Source organism: Amaranthus tricolor, chromosome 9, assembly GCF_026212465.1.
Source record: "Amaranthus tricolor cultivar Red isolate AtriRed21 chromosome 9, ASM2621246v1, whole genome shotgun sequence".
Classification (NCBI taxonomy): Eukaryota; Viridiplantae; Streptophyta; class Magnoliopsida; order Caryophyllales; family Amaranthaceae; genus Amaranthus; species Amaranthus tricolor.
The window spans coordinates 9,921,172-9,939,373 of record NC_080055.1 but is presented as its reverse complement, the minus strand read 5'-3'; the positions used below and the strand labels follow the sequence as shown (position 1 = coordinate 9,939,373).

Sequence of the window (18,202 nt, the reverse complement as noted above, 5' to 3'; positions counted from 1 at the left end):
AATAAATAGGGGGGGGGGGGGGGTGGTCCCCACCTCCTACAAACACTTTCATTCTCTATAACTATTCTAAGCGCATGGATTTCATAGTCGACAGCTTTTCGTATAAGGCGTACTCACTAGTATCTCATAGTTTTGATGCAGTGTATATTATTACAATAAACAATAATGTCTTAAATAAAATTGCATATAAGGGTTGGTTATGGCGTGTACGTACCTGTAAGCGTCACTGAACTATCAAAAGTCACAAAATCACCCCAACTAAGGCTCTACTTTCCTCTTACGAAATGGGCACCTATATAAGTTATGAGTAGAACAAATAAGTTCTCTTAACTACTTTGACATACCAAACTAAATACCCAAGTAACCGCCATCACCCATTCAACATGAGTTTCCGATGACTCTAGCACGCACACAACTCATTCAATACAAGTCAAAATCATCAAATCAACACAACATAAGTCTTTCCATCAATTTAAAGTAGAAGTATGTGTGAATTGTTTCTTTACATTAACTAATTTTGAGCATATCGGCTCGCGTTACCCAAAAATAACTAATCAAAACTAAATCTTACAATTTTAATATAACATTAATATAACGATAAGGCAAATCTTAGAGTTATCGTATCGGGATATCATTTGTTACATTCTCCAAAGCTATTAAGAAATATAGTCAAAACAACACGACAAATTACTTTAGCAACCATCAACGATAAGTTGACATTATGCTCTTGGCTTACTAATATCATGTGACCAAGATGGTCAAGGTACGAATGTCCAAGTCCAATCCAATGCAAGGGAATTAATTTTGTCCAAGTCTTATTTTGATCATGGCATGCACGGTCCAAATAAGTCATCAAATGGTTGTACTTTGCTAAGTATAACTAATTATCTTATTGAAGGGACAAATTGAACACGGTTACAATGAAGGCGCAACTTAAACGTGGCGATTACAAGGCTTGATTGCAAGCCGTTGAAGAGCATCAATTGGAATACAAAGGGGCGTGTTTTAAGGAGATTTAAAGCTGGTTTTTAATCTCATTTAAAGCTGCAGTTTTGGAATACAAAAGGGTATGTTTTAAGGAGATTTAAAGCTGGTTTTTAATCTCATTTAAAGCGGCGGTTTTGGAATTCAAGGGGCAGCTTTGAATGACGGTATTGGACAGTTTTTGAGAGATTAATTGCTGAACATTTATCCTTGTTTTAAGCTTAGTTTTAAGTAGTCTTTTAATTATTGTTGAATGGGATTAAAGTGGACGGTTATGAGCCGTTTCATCATCTTTTGTTTTCAGCATTTATTTTTTTGTTTTGTTGCTATTAATTAGGCAAGTTGTTGATGTAATTATTGGATGTATGAAAGCTATAAATAGCATGCTAAACATGAATGAAAAGACATCCAGAAATTTGTCAAAAAACGTGTGTTTTGTTTATTGAACTTGACTTGTGTTTAGTCAATTTTAATTGTCCAAATTTGAGTGTTCCAAATTTGAAGAGTTAGAGTTTTAGTGAGAGTTCCTAAAACTAAAGCTTGTAGTTGACGATTTGGTGAGAGTTCCCTAATCTAAGCTACACCCAAACAAGTGAGTGAGTGTTCCTCCTTGTTATATCCTTAAGTTTAGGGTGAGAGTTCCGCTTAACTATCTTGATTAACATTTTCTAAGTTAACCACATGCAAGACCCCTTAACTTTACACTTGTTGTAACAAGGTTTCCATCTTGTTTACACATCATCATGTATCTATAACTTCAATAACAACCTAATAAGGGTATTTGTAATTCACAACAATCAAACCACAACAATTAGTAACTATTATTCCCAATTTAATCAATCAAAATCACTTTCATAGTCAACCAAAATCATCACCATTACTAATTATCACAACAATAACCAATTGACTAGGTCTTAAAACAACTTTAAGGTTATTTAGTCAATCATCACACCACCAAAATGTAACATGAAAGCCCACATCATTTCTAATTTCAAAGATAACACCTTTAATTATTACTCATAGTAAGATTCAAAGAAACTAACACACAACCAACATACAACTCATAATTTCTAATCATACTTCAAACCCTAAGTCATAAATATGTTCCATTCATCAATCACACTCTTACCCACAAAGATTCAATGAAAATAACACAAAAATCAACATCACACTCATAAACTTCATAAAACTTTTAATTGAAAATAAGAAGAATCAAATGGGAGAAGAGGAGATGGCTTACAAAGTTCAAACTAGTAAAAAAAATGGTGAAGAGGTGGATGAAGGTTGCGGTGGTTGAAGGGTCCAAACGCAGCCTAGCTGCTAACCACGGGCTGCACGACGCAACCTAGCTGTTGGTGGGGAAGCGGCGCTGCTGCTACCGTGAGGAGTGAGGGAGAAGGGAAGGCGTGTCTGGTTGCTGCAGGGGAAGGGAAACGTGGCCTGCTGCTGGTGCTGATGGTCACAGAGGAGGCGGCAGCTGGTGGTTTTGTGAGCCGTGAGGGAGAGGGGATTGAGAGAAGAGGAGAAGGAAGAGAAGGGAGTGACAACTTGTTTTGGGGCATCAAGGGTTTCATGCCCTTTTATCATGGTTATTATTATTATTATTATTATTATTATAATTTAATCTGGATTAATTTTCTTGTGAGGCTCAACTAAGAAACTCACCTTTGTGTACTCACATGTATAAATAAAATAATAATTTTGATTTGAACCTCTTTATTTTAGAGGTCGCAATCGTATTTTTAATATAATTATATGTTAATATTTAAATTCGTATATAAAAGGGATTTATTAAAACTACTTTTAAATTGATTTAATATAATTATAAAAACCCTAAAAGTCGTTAAAATATTAATTAATGACGTTAGAAAATCTCAGGGTGTTACAGTATCCCACTCATAGAAAAACTATGGACAGGGTCTGGGGAGGGAAGGACGGTGGCAACTCATACCCATAAAGGAGAGCGCGGCCAAAGGAGTCCTCCGGCTCGATAAAGATAAAGAGACGTATCTACACGAGAAAAATAAATTAAATGCCTACAAATAAGATAAATAAGTAGAACCACTACAAAATAAAAAGAAAACAATAATACTAATAATAAAAAGAAACGAGAGGAACAAGAGAACAAGAACACCAAAAATCTAAAACATGAATATACGCCTCCAACTACCCCTATGCCTAGTCAGGTCCTTAGAGAGGTTTAACTCTTGTAAGTCAACTTTTATTTGCTTATCCCAAGTTCTCCTAGGTCTTCCTCTACTCCTTTGCCCTCTACTATAATGCTTTTCACCTTCCTCACAGGGGCGCCGAAAGTCTTTCTCTGCACATGTCCAAACCACCTCAATTTATTCTCGCGCATTTTTCCAGAAACAGGGGCTACCCCTAGTTTGTCCTTAAACTCTTGGTTTCTAATACGATCCATCAATGTGTGCCCACACATCCATCTCAGCATATGCATTTCTTTAACTTCCATCTTATGTTCAAAAATCTTCTTTACAGGTCAACATTCGGTCCCATATAGCAAAGCAGGTCTGATTGTCACCCTGTAGAATTTTGTTTAGAACCTTTAATCTCATGTTTTTATTTTAGGAAAAATTATTGTGAATAAATCTTACATTAATTTTCTTACAATAATACCAAATTTTGATTAACCATGACTAACATCTACTTAGAGGGTTTTTTTTTAGAATAATCTTTAGTTTATTAACTAATCTCTTATAGTTTGATTATTAACATGTTAGGAATTTTCTAGAAAAACTTTCCTCTAAATTGGTATTATTCATGATTAATTAAAGTTGTTATTATTATAGGAAAATAAACAAATAGTTATATTATTTTTGGTAATTTTTTCTTTATTTTTTTAAAGCATAGATATTTATTAGAGTAGGGTAGCTAATTAATTTAAATCTTGTTTTTGTCATCTTAGGTTTTAAATCTAGTATGATCAATTTAAATATTGTCGTAAAAAAAATAAATTTTTGAATGATATTGAGATAATTATTATAAGAAATAATAGGTTCTACGGGTAAAATGATTGTATTGAATCTGATTGTTTTTAGTTTTATTACTCGACTTATTGCGACAGTAGAATTAAATCTAATATGTTTATTTAGGTTGTTCTAGTATTAGGCTTATTAGTGCGCGATTGCGACGTTTAACTAAAATTTAAAAAGCAATAGCAACTTACTAAATAAATATATAACAAAATATTACGATAATCGAATAATAAATTAATAAAATATGTCAAATCCATAACTAAGTGCTTTTTTCTATAGTTTACAAGCTTTCTTTATTTTGTTTCCAAGTGATTTTTGTTACTATCTATAAATCCTCTTTTATTGTTGTCTAATTTATTCAAGAAAAATTATCCAGAATAATCTAATCTTTATCTGATTTTCTTACAATAATCCCAAGTATTGATTAACCATGAATAATCCCATTTATTAACACTTGTTTCCAGTGGCATCATCAATTCACCTGTTACCGGTTATGAGAGAAATAATTTTTTTTTCTTTATTAAATAATATTTACTCACTCTCACCTAATGCATCATCACCCTCCTTCTCCTTTACTAACTCCATTCATTGATTTTGATTTTATACACTGATTTTGTGCTTTCATACCATGAAAGATGTTGTTCATTCATACACTGATTTGAACATCAGTAGCATTCAGTAAACTGATGTTATACAACATACAACATATAACATACAAACATTCAACATTCAACATTCAACATACATCATGCAGTAGAATACTGATCAGTGATGCCTGTCTGTACACTGATTTTTTACACTGATCAGTACAGATCAGTAGCATTCTGTACACTTATTTTACACAGATGAGTAGCATACAGGATTAAGTAACATGGCACCGATCAGTAGCATTTGTACATATTTTATACACTGATCTGTGTACAGATCAGTAACATTTTGTACATAATTTTATAAACTGTTCATTAAAATGGTTTAGCAACTATCAGAACATGGTTTAACAACTAAGAGTGAGTGCATTGACATTATTTATATTGTTTTGTTTACATGGTTCAAAGAAAGAAGTAAGGGCTTGTAAGCTTAGCCAAACTCATGGAGAAGAAGAAGAAGGTAAATGAGAGAAGAAATGGTTTTTAGTTGAGAAGAACATAAACTGATTCTAATGGAGGATATTCACGTGAAGAAGATAGAAATGAATAGCAAAGTAACAATTAAAAAATGACCTGCTGCAACCAGTTCCTTAACCTGCTTGGATGCCACTGTAAACAAGTAGCAATAGATGAGATTATTCATGGTTAATCAATACTTGAGACTATTGAAAGAAAATCAGACAAAAATTGGATTATTCTGAGCAATTTTTCCCTTTATTAAAGATAAAAATCCCTTTTTCCACATGGATATAATGGTTAGATTCCTAATAATTCCCTTAAGATATTATTACATTATCAGAACGTTATTTTTGCAAAGTCTTCAACTCCCTCTTCTTCATTAAACAAGAGCCTCCATATATAACTCTAAACTCTTTTAGCTAAATTTGTTCTCGTCGCCATTTGATCTCTAAGTTTGTACAAAAATCCAACCTCAAGTTTGAACCCATCATCAAGTCTATTGTGCCCTAAACATGAACACCATGAGTAACTAGAACTTTTAATTAAAGGAAAATATACAGAAATCAGACAAATCTTCAGCAAAGTCTTTCATGACAAGAAGAAATTTGCCATTGCAATTTTCCAACACAAACCATGGGTAACTAGAAGTTTTAATTAAAGGAAATACGGCAACTAATATAGCTAACCACTATAATCATACAATTTGAAGCGTTGATCATTTTATAATAAGAAACAAAATATAAATTATTGGTTTTCGTACTAATGAAGAAATACTCCAATTTTAATATATAAATCCTGCATCTTTCAACAATTCATGTTTCTACATTCCAATGAAATTACACTGTACAAATTTCTAATAGCAAAACTTGATTATTTATTTTACTAAATCACTATCCGGCTAAATGCCCATGGGCTATGGGAGTAAAAATGGGTTGTAATTGATAAATTACCTGTGAATTGTGAACAGGAAGGACAAATTTTCCAACTATAAATAGTCAAAAGACAAACTGAAATCATGCATATGAATGAGAGTCAGCTTTGAATATCAATCTTCTTCAGAATCATCACTTTCCAATGGAGACTCAGCAGGGTGAAGTGCATCTAGGCTGCAAAGAAATATCACCCATTCATGGTTATGGACAATGAACACAAACAAGCAAAATGAACGATAGTAAAGTACTATAGTGGTGAGTTATAAACCTGGTCGGTCAGGTCGATTTTAGATCAATGGATCATCAATGACTCATTTTTGGGTCAACTTGAGTCTGATTAACACAAAATCTTGTGAGAGCCGGTCTCTTTGAGAAACCATCTCTAGATAATGTAAGTAGACAATAATCTTTAATAGACTGGGCTTGAGATACGTCTCTCAAAGAGACAGTCTCTTAAGAGACTAGCTGTCTGATTAAACTGGGTTCGACTTGACATAACCGGTCAACTGTTTTTTCTTTATTATGACGAACTTTTCAAAGAAAAACGACATAATTTTTAAAAATTTTATGAAAATATTTCTTATAATAATGGTCTAATATATATTTTTCAAGGTTTCAACAAAAAATATTAACCCAAAACCAAAAAAAAAAAAAATTGACAATTGACAGATCTAGTGTGTTACCTGCAGTTATTTGGGACCCTCCAAAAATACACTTGCGAATGCTTCAAACTCAAGGGTAAAGACATAAATCGTCTCCAATCTTGAAGCAAAATCTTAAGGTCATGAAGCTTACTACTAATACCAAAACAACAATTTGCATGCATGGTGCAAACTTTATTCAAATCCTTGCTAGGTTCACAAAATCCGCCGAAGTAAGTAGTATCTAAGAATCTCATACTCAATCCGATTTCCGATATATATGGACTATGTTTGATGAAGTTTAGGACATCCTGATCATGGTAGCCAGGATAAGTTTCTTGTGACGAGTACCAAAACTTGTAGAACTCAATAGAACGGTTGTTTGATTTGACATAATTAAAACCTCCATTTGGTTTATTGTGTACGGTAAATGAGTCACCTGAGAAATGATCACAAGCCACCTGAAAATCAGCATCAGGAAAGAAGTGTGGGAATGGATCCCTGAACCACATGACATCAGCATCCTGGAGAATATGGAGAACATGTTGACATAATAATCAGTTTGAAGACATTGCAAAGCAAGTTGGAATTTGACTGTTGAAAGAAGTTGCAAAAATTGACTAAAAGCTAATCAAGTTCCAACATAGATTCTTCAGCAAATGTGTTGCAGAAGTACAACAAAAACAGCCAAAGTTTTCTGAAATCTTTAGATTGCTCATACTTACTACCAAAATTTAGAATATCATTCTCTTGGTGTGGGTAACCTTTGTTGCTCGAACTTTTCACTTTACCTAAAGTACATATGAAACCCTTGACACTCGAACATGGATAGGATGCTTGGACAATCAACTTCGGTTCAAACTATTGGCTTAGGCAAGTTGCACACTCGGACATGTATACAAGTTAGAATAACATCGGTGGTAGTTCAAAGGATAATAATCATACCTTTACAATTGAAAAATTTAGTGGGGACTAGGGAGGTTGTTGCACTAGCAACCTTTCTACAATGAGCATATGATCAAGTCTCTTTGAGGATACATTTTGACGTCTCGGTCTCAAACAGTCAAAGCAAGGTGAGGATGCAATCACAATCTTGAATGTGTATCACTTAAAGCATTTCTAAACAATAGACTAAGGCGAAAGATGGGAAAGGACATTTTGAAGATATCAAAGCATATCAGCTCTAAAAATTCATATGCAGGAATTGAGTCACTCTATCACCGTTTTTAGTAGGCCAGTTTTAGCATGAAACTAACTATGAATTCATGTACTTTGTGTTGAAGCATGTAACACTTTCCTCAAGTAAAGGTCATGGATTCGATTCTCACTGCCTCCTTTCCTAGCCCTCTCCTTCCCTCAACATATCTTATTCTCAAAAAAAAAAAATTATGTACTCCCTCCTCCATCTTTCTCAATTTGCCACATTTTCCATATCGGGTAATTTTACTTCATCTTCTTATTTGAAATACACTCTTATTACATTTTAAATTTCATTTGCTCATTTTAACTCTCTTTTAGTGCCACAAACACAATTCAATCTCTCCCAGTCTCCCTTAATTAATTTCCATAAAATGAAACTCTCCATACTCCCTTTAAAAATCTCAAACCCAAATAAGGCCAACTCACTAGAATAGAGGAGTAGTTTTGTAACAGAAGTCTCATGAAATGAAAACTTACAACATTGCAAACAAATTTAATATCATTATTATCGCCAACCAAAAGCGGCCATTAAAGTGATAATTAATTTTATAGAATGCATCAGATTATAGTCTATAACTAGTTTGGTAGATTCACCAAAGCCATAGAGTTCATCATCAGTAAGTGATCATGTGATCAGAGAGGATTATGAATCAAAGGGCGAAAATTTTGAATGCAAACCTCGATAAAGCTCAAAAAGACCAACTTGGTAAATCTAGACATTGCAGAAGAAACAATGATTTTCCAGCTCACCTTACAGACTAAGATAGAATACTAGGATCCCAAAATAAGTGGCATGTGCATATGTACTGTTCAAAGAAGCCTACAATCACATAGGACCACAGGCAGAACCCCTGAACCAACAATTATCTCATTTGCCTCACTGTGACTAGGCAAAAATAAAGCAAAGAAGAAAATTCCACTAAAGAATTAGAAACACTACATGTCAATACCCCAATGTCAAGTGGCTCCCATAATTAGGTGAGGCTTGGGGTCTAATGTACAAAACCTTACCCTTGTAATGACCAAGAGGTTGGTTTCGATTGAACCTTGATAGCAAAAATCATGATTAACTTCATATAGATAAGAAACAAAAGTCACAATTGATTTCTAGAGCTATTATATTAGTCCATTATAATCGAAAACCAAAGTGTAAATCTTTTGCTCCATCAAGAAAGGACACATCAACCAAAAAATAAAGACAAACAAAAAAGAATTTTAGTTGATTTTGAAAGAAAAGGTTAAGACAGCAAGAAAGTTGATGGATTCCATTGCTTGCAAAGGGGTAGATAGATTTAAGAGGATTGCTTGACATTTAACACAAGCTACCATACAAGCTTCCATTGTAATTTTTTGAGCTCATTATGAGAACAAGAGCCAACCAAAACAGATATATGAACTGTGTTGAGTGAGCCATAGCCCCAAAGCAATGTTTGAATGGAATAAAATGGATAAGGGGTGATAACGTAGGTTCTACGATTACACATGAATGTGGTTAGAAAGTTCACTCCTGGAATTGTGATGCCATCCTTGAGGGTGCATTTGACTAGTGGAAGACGAACAACAACAGTAATAGAGAGCTGAATAATGTTAAGTTTAGTTATAAAAAACTCGGCCAAGGTTAGCCCCTCAGCGCGCCTTAGTGGCGCATTAAGGGAACCCTTTTCACATAAATTGGATACTGAGGAGGTGAAATTGAGTAATTCTAAGAGCTTATCATTAAGGTAGAACCTTGATTGAAAGAGGGAATTTAGGCTCTACATTCTCAGACTTGGCATTTCCAATCTCATTTTGAGGATCCCCTTAAACTCCAACGGGGGGATTCTAATAAAAAGTTACTAAAACTCGAACTTTCAAAAAGAATGGTTTCAACACATTTGAGTAGTTACATAACTTGCAAAAGAAGCATCCCAATTCCCAAAGGCCAAAAGGAAACATTCACTAAGCTACAACAAAATTCTAGAAGCTCAATCTTTCAACAGTTGAATGTATTAAAAAAGGGTGGCTCACCAAGCTAAAACAAAGGTTATAATACAAGGAAAATATATCTTAGTGAGTCAAAAACGTTTGTATGCAACTATAACGCTAGCCATAACAAGCTAAACGCAACACAAGGCAATGAAACATGTGTCTGTATTATTTAATGCAAATATAAATGAAAAAAAATAAAGCAATAGAACACAGAACACAAATGATAGATGTTTAGACAAGCGAAAAAGAGAAGCTTACAGTAAAAACAAAATTGTATCCCATCTCGAGTACACTTCGTAAGAAATCGATCCTTCTCCACATCATTTTGAGGTAATCAGGTGTCATAAAGAATGCCTCTTTGGAAAAATCAGTTCCTTCAGTCAAAAGAGCATAGCAATGATGATGTAAACTTTGGCACCGTCTAAATGCTTTGTCATCCAATGCAACAATCACTAGATGGTTTAGAAGTCTTCGAGTGTGATGTCCAATCCTAAAGCTCTGAAGGAAGAGATCAATGATAGAATCAGGCTTTGCCCATGCTTCATTCAAAGTTGTTATAATAACGGTTTTGTCCTTAGTAGCAGCATTGCTCAAGACTCTTTCAAGCTTGTACTCTTCACTTCCCTGTTGTTATCATAGAATATGTATTTAGCTAATGAATTTGAACTGGAACCTTATCAAAACATAATTTAGCAATTTGAAACATCACTTAGGCGAGCAGCAATGCAATTAACCTTAAGCACACATCATAACTAAGTCCACTAAAGCATTAAAGGCGTATGAAGTTTACCTTCACCATGAAGGTCAAGTTAGATTTCACACAATTGTGATTAACACACTTCAGTGACCATAATTTGCAACAACAGGTGGATAACTCACAAATCATAAACAACTACTATGAAGATTTTTTTTCACGAACATAATAAAACACCATGATTAATACTCCTATATTCAAAGTTTATCACTCACATGATGTAACATTGGCATGAAGAAAGAAAAACATACCAAAATAAGTAAAATCATACCAGCTACCAAGAAACAAGAATTTGGAACATAAATTAAAATCCAACAACCACAACAATAACTAATAAAAAGATCCTGTATTCAGAACACAACATCAACAAAAATGAATTACTACAATTAGACCAAACTGTAAATTTGAATATAAAGCACAATTCAAACATCTTCCTTGAAATGAGCAGTTTTTCAACCAAAAAATTGAGTCAACAAAAAGGACCAAATATAAGGTCTACAATCTAGAAACGTTGCACTTCAATATCTTATAGCTCAAACAAATAGCAGTCAAATACCATCTATTCATTGAGGTGAATCATATTCACTAGAAAGTTAATCTCGAAACTGATATTCTAAATTCACATTGCACGTAATCAACATATCTAACATGTTGATGTTTGGTGACTTGGACTAAGTTTAGAACATGGGAAGAAACAAGTGAAATGATTAAAGAGTTTCTGATGAGCTTAGTCACAACCGAGACTGACATTAATCTCATCGAGATTAGTATGTAAAGGAAGACTCAAAGCTTTGGGTCTTGGAGTCTCAGTTTAGACTATCTCAATTCGGTCGAAATTAATTTTCGTGGGACGCAATAAGTTATGTGGTGTCGAGTCTGGGGCGAGACTCATATGAGTCTCGGGCGAATTTTTGGAGTCTTGGTCGAGAGTTCACTAGTCTCGACCAAGACTGTGAACTGCTTCATGATTATTTCGATTGTTACTTTTAATTAGTTACTTAAAGCCTAATTACTCTTTGGAAAAGGGGTATAATATATAAACACCTCTAGTTGTTTAGGCTTAAGGTTAAGAAGGAGAGGGATTATAATTAAAAGCCACAAAATTAAGAGTTTTGGTGAGCTGGCAAAATTCTCTATAGCATTTGGTTTCTAATCTCAAATTTTGTTCTGGTGCCTAGTGAATGTAGCTATCACATGATAGTGAAACACGTTAAATTCTTGGTGTGTTTTCTTATTGTTGTTTATAGTTTTATTATTTCTTGATTGTTTTTGGTAATTGCTTCCATTGTTCACACAACAATTGGCATCAAACATGGTGCAAAAACGCGGTCGTGATCACGGTCGCGATCGCGGGTTGCGGGAATTGAAAAAATTCGGTCATCATGGAACGGGTCGCGAGATAATTTATTTATGTACTTTAAATGGTTTATTGTTAATTAATTATTGAATATCATAACTAATAACCCTATTATCAACTAAACATATTAAAAATATTTTTATTATTTTATAAAAGAGAACTCCTAATATTACCATACTAAGAAAGAAGCAGTAATATCAAAAGCAATAAAAAAAATAGTAAAACATAAAAGTGACTCATGAAAAAAAAACCTGATTTAACACTGCAATTTGATGACAGCATAATTTCAATTGTATGACTATTGAGTACACTTAGTCAAATCAAGTTAAAATATTATTAAAAATAAAGTGATTCCCCATAACCAAGTACTCTACTCATCATAGCATTATTCAAAAAGAAAGTACTCAGTTTGGCTTCACTCTTCCTCTTCCACTTCATGTCTTCTCTCCATCATCATCAATGGTGAGTCGACCATCAACCTTCAACTTCTAAACTTCTTAATAAGCTCTTTTGTCTCCCATATACATTTCTTTTTTGTTTTTTTGGGTTCAATCTTATCAAAAATATCCAAACTCGCCCAGAATCCCATGAACTCGCCATTGACAAGTTGTCAAGTCCGGTTCATAACGGTCAAAACGGCCGATAAGTGCGGCGGAACGCCGTTTTTACAAACACCTTTACAAAACACGAGATCTCGGAACGGGTGACTGAAAATCCGTGTCAACTCGGCCGTTCCGAGTCAACTCGGCCTAGTTTTGACACCATGGCATCAAGAGCACAAGTTTCGAACTTGAAGTGTTTTTTCAAGGAAACAATGTATGAAGATTCTGCAATTAGAATTCTGAAATTCAGTAGCAATAATAGCTTCGAGCTATGACGATAAAGACGAAGGCTTTGCTAAAACAACAACAAATTTGGCGTCCGTAGATTCCTAAACGCGTGGCTTCTACTTCGGAATATGAAATCGGATTGATTGGGGGTAGTTAGAGGTGATGGAGGAGAAGGCACACTCTACCATTTTGCTGAGTCTAGATGATTATATCATCATAGAGATTGTTGAACAAGTTATGGTTGCAGAGTAATAGTTGAAATTGAAGTCAATGTATATTATAAAATCTTTAACCAACAAACTCCTTCAAACAACGGTTATTTAGCCTTCAAATGCAGTCATGTACGCTATTAAGAGAGCATCTAGAAAAACGTAACTCTATTCTGTTAGACTTGCGTAATTTAAATGTTAAGATAGATGATGAGGATGCTGTTTTGATTCTACTTGCGTAACTTTATTGAGTCCTTTGTGGTGGGTAAAGATTTGTTGACCTTAGAAGAAGTGCAGACAACATTTCATACTAGGAAATTGTGTCAGCAATTGGTGATAATAAGGAAAATTCTAGTTGCAATTTGGTTGTTAAATCTGGTAAAACTTATAAGTAAAAGGGGTTTAATAAGGGTTACAATGCTAAGTCGGGTGCGGGTCTAGCAACACTAAAAAAAAGACCGATTACTATTGTCATGAACCAAATTATTTCAGGGCTAATTGTCCTGAAAGAAAGAACAAGTCTCAAGCCGCTACAAAACAATGTAAGCCTAGAGAAAATTACAATTCAGAAGAAGACTTGGCATTAGTTGGTTCTATCTGATATGTGGGTTCCTGATTCTAGCTGTTCGTTTCGTATGTGTCCATTTTGGGACTGGTTTGATACTTATGAAGCTTACAACGGTGGTCCTACTATTGTTAGTAACTATGGGCTAGTGATGGGCGAAACTTAACTTTGACTAAGGTTGGGAATGTTTCGCTTTGGGAAAGAATCTGATATGATAGGGTACTTTGGATGATTTGGGGTACAATGGTGAGATCTTCGATAGAGAATTGTCTACAAAGGTTCAAGTTCGACACTGAAAGGTATCATAAGAAACACTCATTATGTTTTACAGGGTGCTACATTGTCTAGTTCTGCAGTTTTGCGCATCAGTTAATCATCAGGAGATGGTTTAGATTTAGTACATGAAGCTAGGTCATTTAGGTGAGAATGGGATGCAACTATTATCCAAAGGGGTCTTCTATCCAGTGTCAAGGTTGTCAACCTAGCATTTTGTGAGCATTGTGTGTTTCGTATGCAACACAGGTTAAATTTCAGTAAGGGTGTTCATATCACAGATGAAGTACTCAATTATGTCCACTCAGATTGTTGGGGCCATTTAGAGTTAAAGGTATGGGAGGTTTTCGCTATTTCGTCAGTTTTGTTGATGATAAATTTCGATACACTTGGCTTATATTATTTTAGTCAAAAGATGAGGTCTTTAAAGCATTTTAGTAATGAAAAGCTTTGGTGGAAAAATTGACATGATAAGAAGATTAAAAAGCTACAAACGGACAATGTGCTAGAATTTTGCAAAGACAAGCTTAATGACATCTTTACAAATAAAGGGGTATAAGTGAGCATCATACCATCATACCGTCATGAAGACACCACAGCTTTTCTCCATGGTGATTTCGAGGCAACTTGAGGGATTCGAGGCAGCTAGTAAGGAACATTATACATGCAGATTGCTTAAGTCATTGTATGGACTAAAACAATCTCTCCTACAGTGGTGCAAGAGGTTTAATTCTTTTATGGTTTTGCATGGATTTGAAAAGAATTCATATGATTGTTGTGTGTATCATAGTAAGCTTGATAATGGTTTTAAGATATATTTGTTGCTAACTTGCTATATGTTGATGACACATTGGTTGCCACAAAGAAAACAAATATTGCTAAATTGAAAAAAAATGTTCTAGTGTGAATTTGACATTAAAGATTTGGGTGCGGCTCAGAAAATATTGGGCATGGAGATCTATCATATGATCTGGCTAAAGGTAACCTTTTCTTGACACAAAAAAGTTACATTGAAAAGATGTTGTCTTGTTTTGAGATGGAAAATCAAAGCTAATAAGTACACCAACTACTGTGAATTGTAAAGTATCTATGTCTACGTCACCTCAAAGTGAGTCTGAAATTTCATACATGCTTAGAGTCTTATATGCCAATGTTGTTGGCTATTTGATGTATGCTATGATGTGTACTTGATTGAGTATTACGCATACTGCAGGTTATGGCTCGTCTTGGTAAGAAACACTGGCTAGGAGTAAAAAGGATTTATTGCTACGGTGTACGAAAATGATAAGGAGTGCTTGGTTAATGGATATTCTGATTCGAATTATGCAACAGTTGCAAATACCAGGAAGTCTGTAAATAGATATGTGTTTACATTAGGCGATTCTATACCGAGTTGGAAGTCTACATTGCGGACTTTAGTGACTTTGTCTATCACTGAAGCAGAGTATATGGTGTTAACTTCTATAGCAAAGGAGTATTTGGCTCAAAGGTCTTGTAGGTGAGCTTGGTATTCCCCAAGAGGTTGCTACGATGTATTGTGGCAGTTTGAGCACTATTTGCTTAGCAAAGGCTCAAGTACATCATGATAAAACGAAGCACATTGATGCCAGGTATCACTTTCGATGTACTAATACGAGGGTTAAAGTGAAGAAAATTGAGATTGTTGACAACCCAACTCATTTCTTAACCAAGTGTGTTCCGTTCAACAAGTTTAAACATTGTTTTGACTTGTTGAATATTGATAATAATGTTGTGCAGGCCTTTCGAGCAACGTTCGGAAAGCTTTAGGAGGATGCATTGTGAGTAGTTGTTACTTGATACAAATAGGTAATGAGTTTTATTTTGGGAATTGTTGGGGTGTTTGTTTTGTGCATGAGCGCTGAGGCTGGAGATGGTAGTTACACTATGGAGTTTGATGGATTCGTTGTTGAACAAGATTTCACGATAAGGTGGAGATTTTTGATGTTTGGTGACTTCAACTTAGTCTAGAACATGGGAAGAAGCAAGAGATTGAAGAGTTTTTGTTGCTAGCTTAGTCTCGACTGAGATTAACATTAATCTCGGTCGAGATTAGTATGTTTTTGGAAGACATAGTCTTCTTACACAGTGAAGACTCATATAAGTCACGGGCCCCTAGTCTCGGCTGAGACTTTGAACGTTGCACGATTATTTCAACGGTTACTTTTAATTAGTTTCTTAAAACCTAATTACTCTTCGCAAAGGGAGTTTAATACATAAACACCTCCAGTTGCTTAGCTTTGAGGTTAAGATGGGGAGGAATTAAATTGAGAGCCACAAAATTAACAGTTTTGGTGACCGGGAAAAATTATCCGTATCATCTTCTTACATAGTGAAATTTTATAGTGAAATTTTATTCCTGGTGCCTGGTGGACGTAACTATCACATTGATAGTGAACCACATTATATTATTGGTGTGTTTTCTTATTGTTGTTTATAGTTTTGTTGTTTCTGGATTGTTTTTGGGTTATTGCTTCCACTTTGCGCACAACATAACCTACCTGAACACTGATTTTATAGAGATGTTGTTTCTAAAACACATACTGATTCCACTTTAATTAGCAATGTAAAAGAAATAGCTTGAGTTTAGATCACACTATAAACAAGATACACAATTAAATCTTACTCGTTTGACTAACTTTTTACAGTCATCCAAACAACAAAGATATGAGCTTTTTGTATGTTGCTGCCCTACTACAAAATCTCAGAGATGCACTCATGGACCACTTTTGTGGTGAATGTGGATGATTTTGTGCTTCTTGCAGTTGATATTTTGCACAATTTACTACATTTTTAGTTTGTTAACAGTAAGAAAAAAAAAACTATGACATTAACATCACGGTATGCAAAAGACATTCAAACATAAGGAAAACATTCGATTTCTCTCCAAATGCAGCATTAAAATCAAGGCTAAATGAATAATCACACACAAAAAACACATAATCCACAAACTCATTTACCTATAGTATTTAGATCAAACAGCAATCTCAACTCCACTAAAACATATCTCCAATTCAAACAGTCGAAAAAACACGTATTGCTGGTACAAATACATATAAATAGCATAAACATCACAAATAATCACAGCAAACATAAAAAATTAGCATCATCGCAAAACATATGCAGCTGAAAACAATACGAATTCTAGTATTTTAACATCACAAATTAATCACAAATATAAAGCCTTTATCGAAAGAAAACATTCAAATCAACCTCAGTGTAAATGTAAAAACAGTCGCAAAAACACGTATATCTGCCACAAACCCATACAAAAAGCATAAACATCACAAAGTAATCACAGCAATGAACATTGATATTAGCATCATCCCAAAACATATTCTGCCAAAAACAATCAAAACTACTGGTTTAACATCACATACATGAAGAATATCGCAAATTGAAATCAAAAGATCACATCCAAATCAACCTCAGCGTAAAGAAAAAGCAACTAAAACAACAATTACCTGATAAGGAACATCGTCAAAAAAAGGAAAAAGACTGGCAGAAGAGAAAGTAGCAGAAGGAGTGTCGGCAAGGAGATGAAAGGAGTGAACGAAGTTATAAAAGACAAAAATGACGGCAAAGAAGATGAAAGCGCCGAGAGATCGTCGGAGAAATACGATAGTTTCCGACGCCATTTTGTTGTCTTCGTTATAAACGTTGGCGGAGAAATCGTAGAAACAATTACCGCAGGAGGAAGAGAAGAGAGAACGAAGCATATCGCCGGAAGAGCAGAGAGGGAATCGTCGGCAAAGGCGAAGAAAATTGGAAGGAAGGACGTTTGACTGTTATGGAGGGGAAAAAGTGAAGGACATTAATGGCGGAAGATAGAGACTGATGAGTGATATTCATCGTTGGAAAATGGACACACTGGGAAAAGACGATTAAGGGAGAGTTACGGTTAATTAAACAACTTTTTTTGAATTTGACCACCAAAATTGCATTTTTGTTTGGAGTAATTTTTTTTTAATGCAATTAATTGATATTTTTGAGTTTTGACCCTTTTTAATAATACCCCAAATTATTTGTATTATCAATAATATACGTGTTATTAACCGTTTTACAACCGTAACTTTTTTTGATAATTTCCGTCAGAAATCGTTAACTTTTTTTCTTTTATTTTTCAATTTAAAAATATAAAAAAACATTACTTCCCTATCACCTCCCACCACTTCTTCATAGCGCGGAAGCTTAGAAAGTTTTGACAAATCAAGGCTCTGAGCGACCTTCCCACCATGGGCAAAGCTCCACCCAAGGAGATAGTGAATACTTGCCACTGATCCAGTCGAGGATGTAAAACCAACATACATTGTTTCCTAAACAATGGCAGAAAGATTAACATGAAAAGATAACAATGGCCTAATTGGTT

General features: G+C 34.5%; 1 protein-coding gene across 2 annotated transcripts; it reads right to left on the bottom strand.

Moving 5' to 3' along the window:
* Positions 1 to 5,319: 5,319 nt before the first annotated feature.
* Positions 5,320 to 17,715, bottom strand: LOC130823119 (uncharacterized protein At4g15970). 2 transcript variants are annotated; one of them, XR_009046577.1, is made up of 5 exons: positions 17,298 to 17,715; positions 10,086 to 10,451; positions 6,702 to 7,183; positions 6,037 to 6,192; positions 5,320 to 5,592 (listed from the first exon to the last, which is right to left on the bottom strand). XR_009046577.1 is itself a non-coding variant. In XM_057687737.1 (4 exons), exons 1-4 carry the CDS (start codon positions 17,550 to 17,552, stop codon positions 6,132 to 6,134), a joined length of 1,164 nt encoding a protein of 387 aa, XP_057543720.1. In that variant the 5' UTR covers positions 17,553 to 17,715; the 3' UTR covers positions 5,846 to 6,131. The 2 variants fall into 2 exon arrangements, 1 of the variants encoding a protein (XP_057543720.1); XM_057687737.1 differs by lacking the exon at positions 5,320 to 5,592 and having other exon boundaries at positions 5,846 to 6,192.
* Between the last annotated feature and the right edge of the window lie 487 nt (positions 17,716 to 18,202).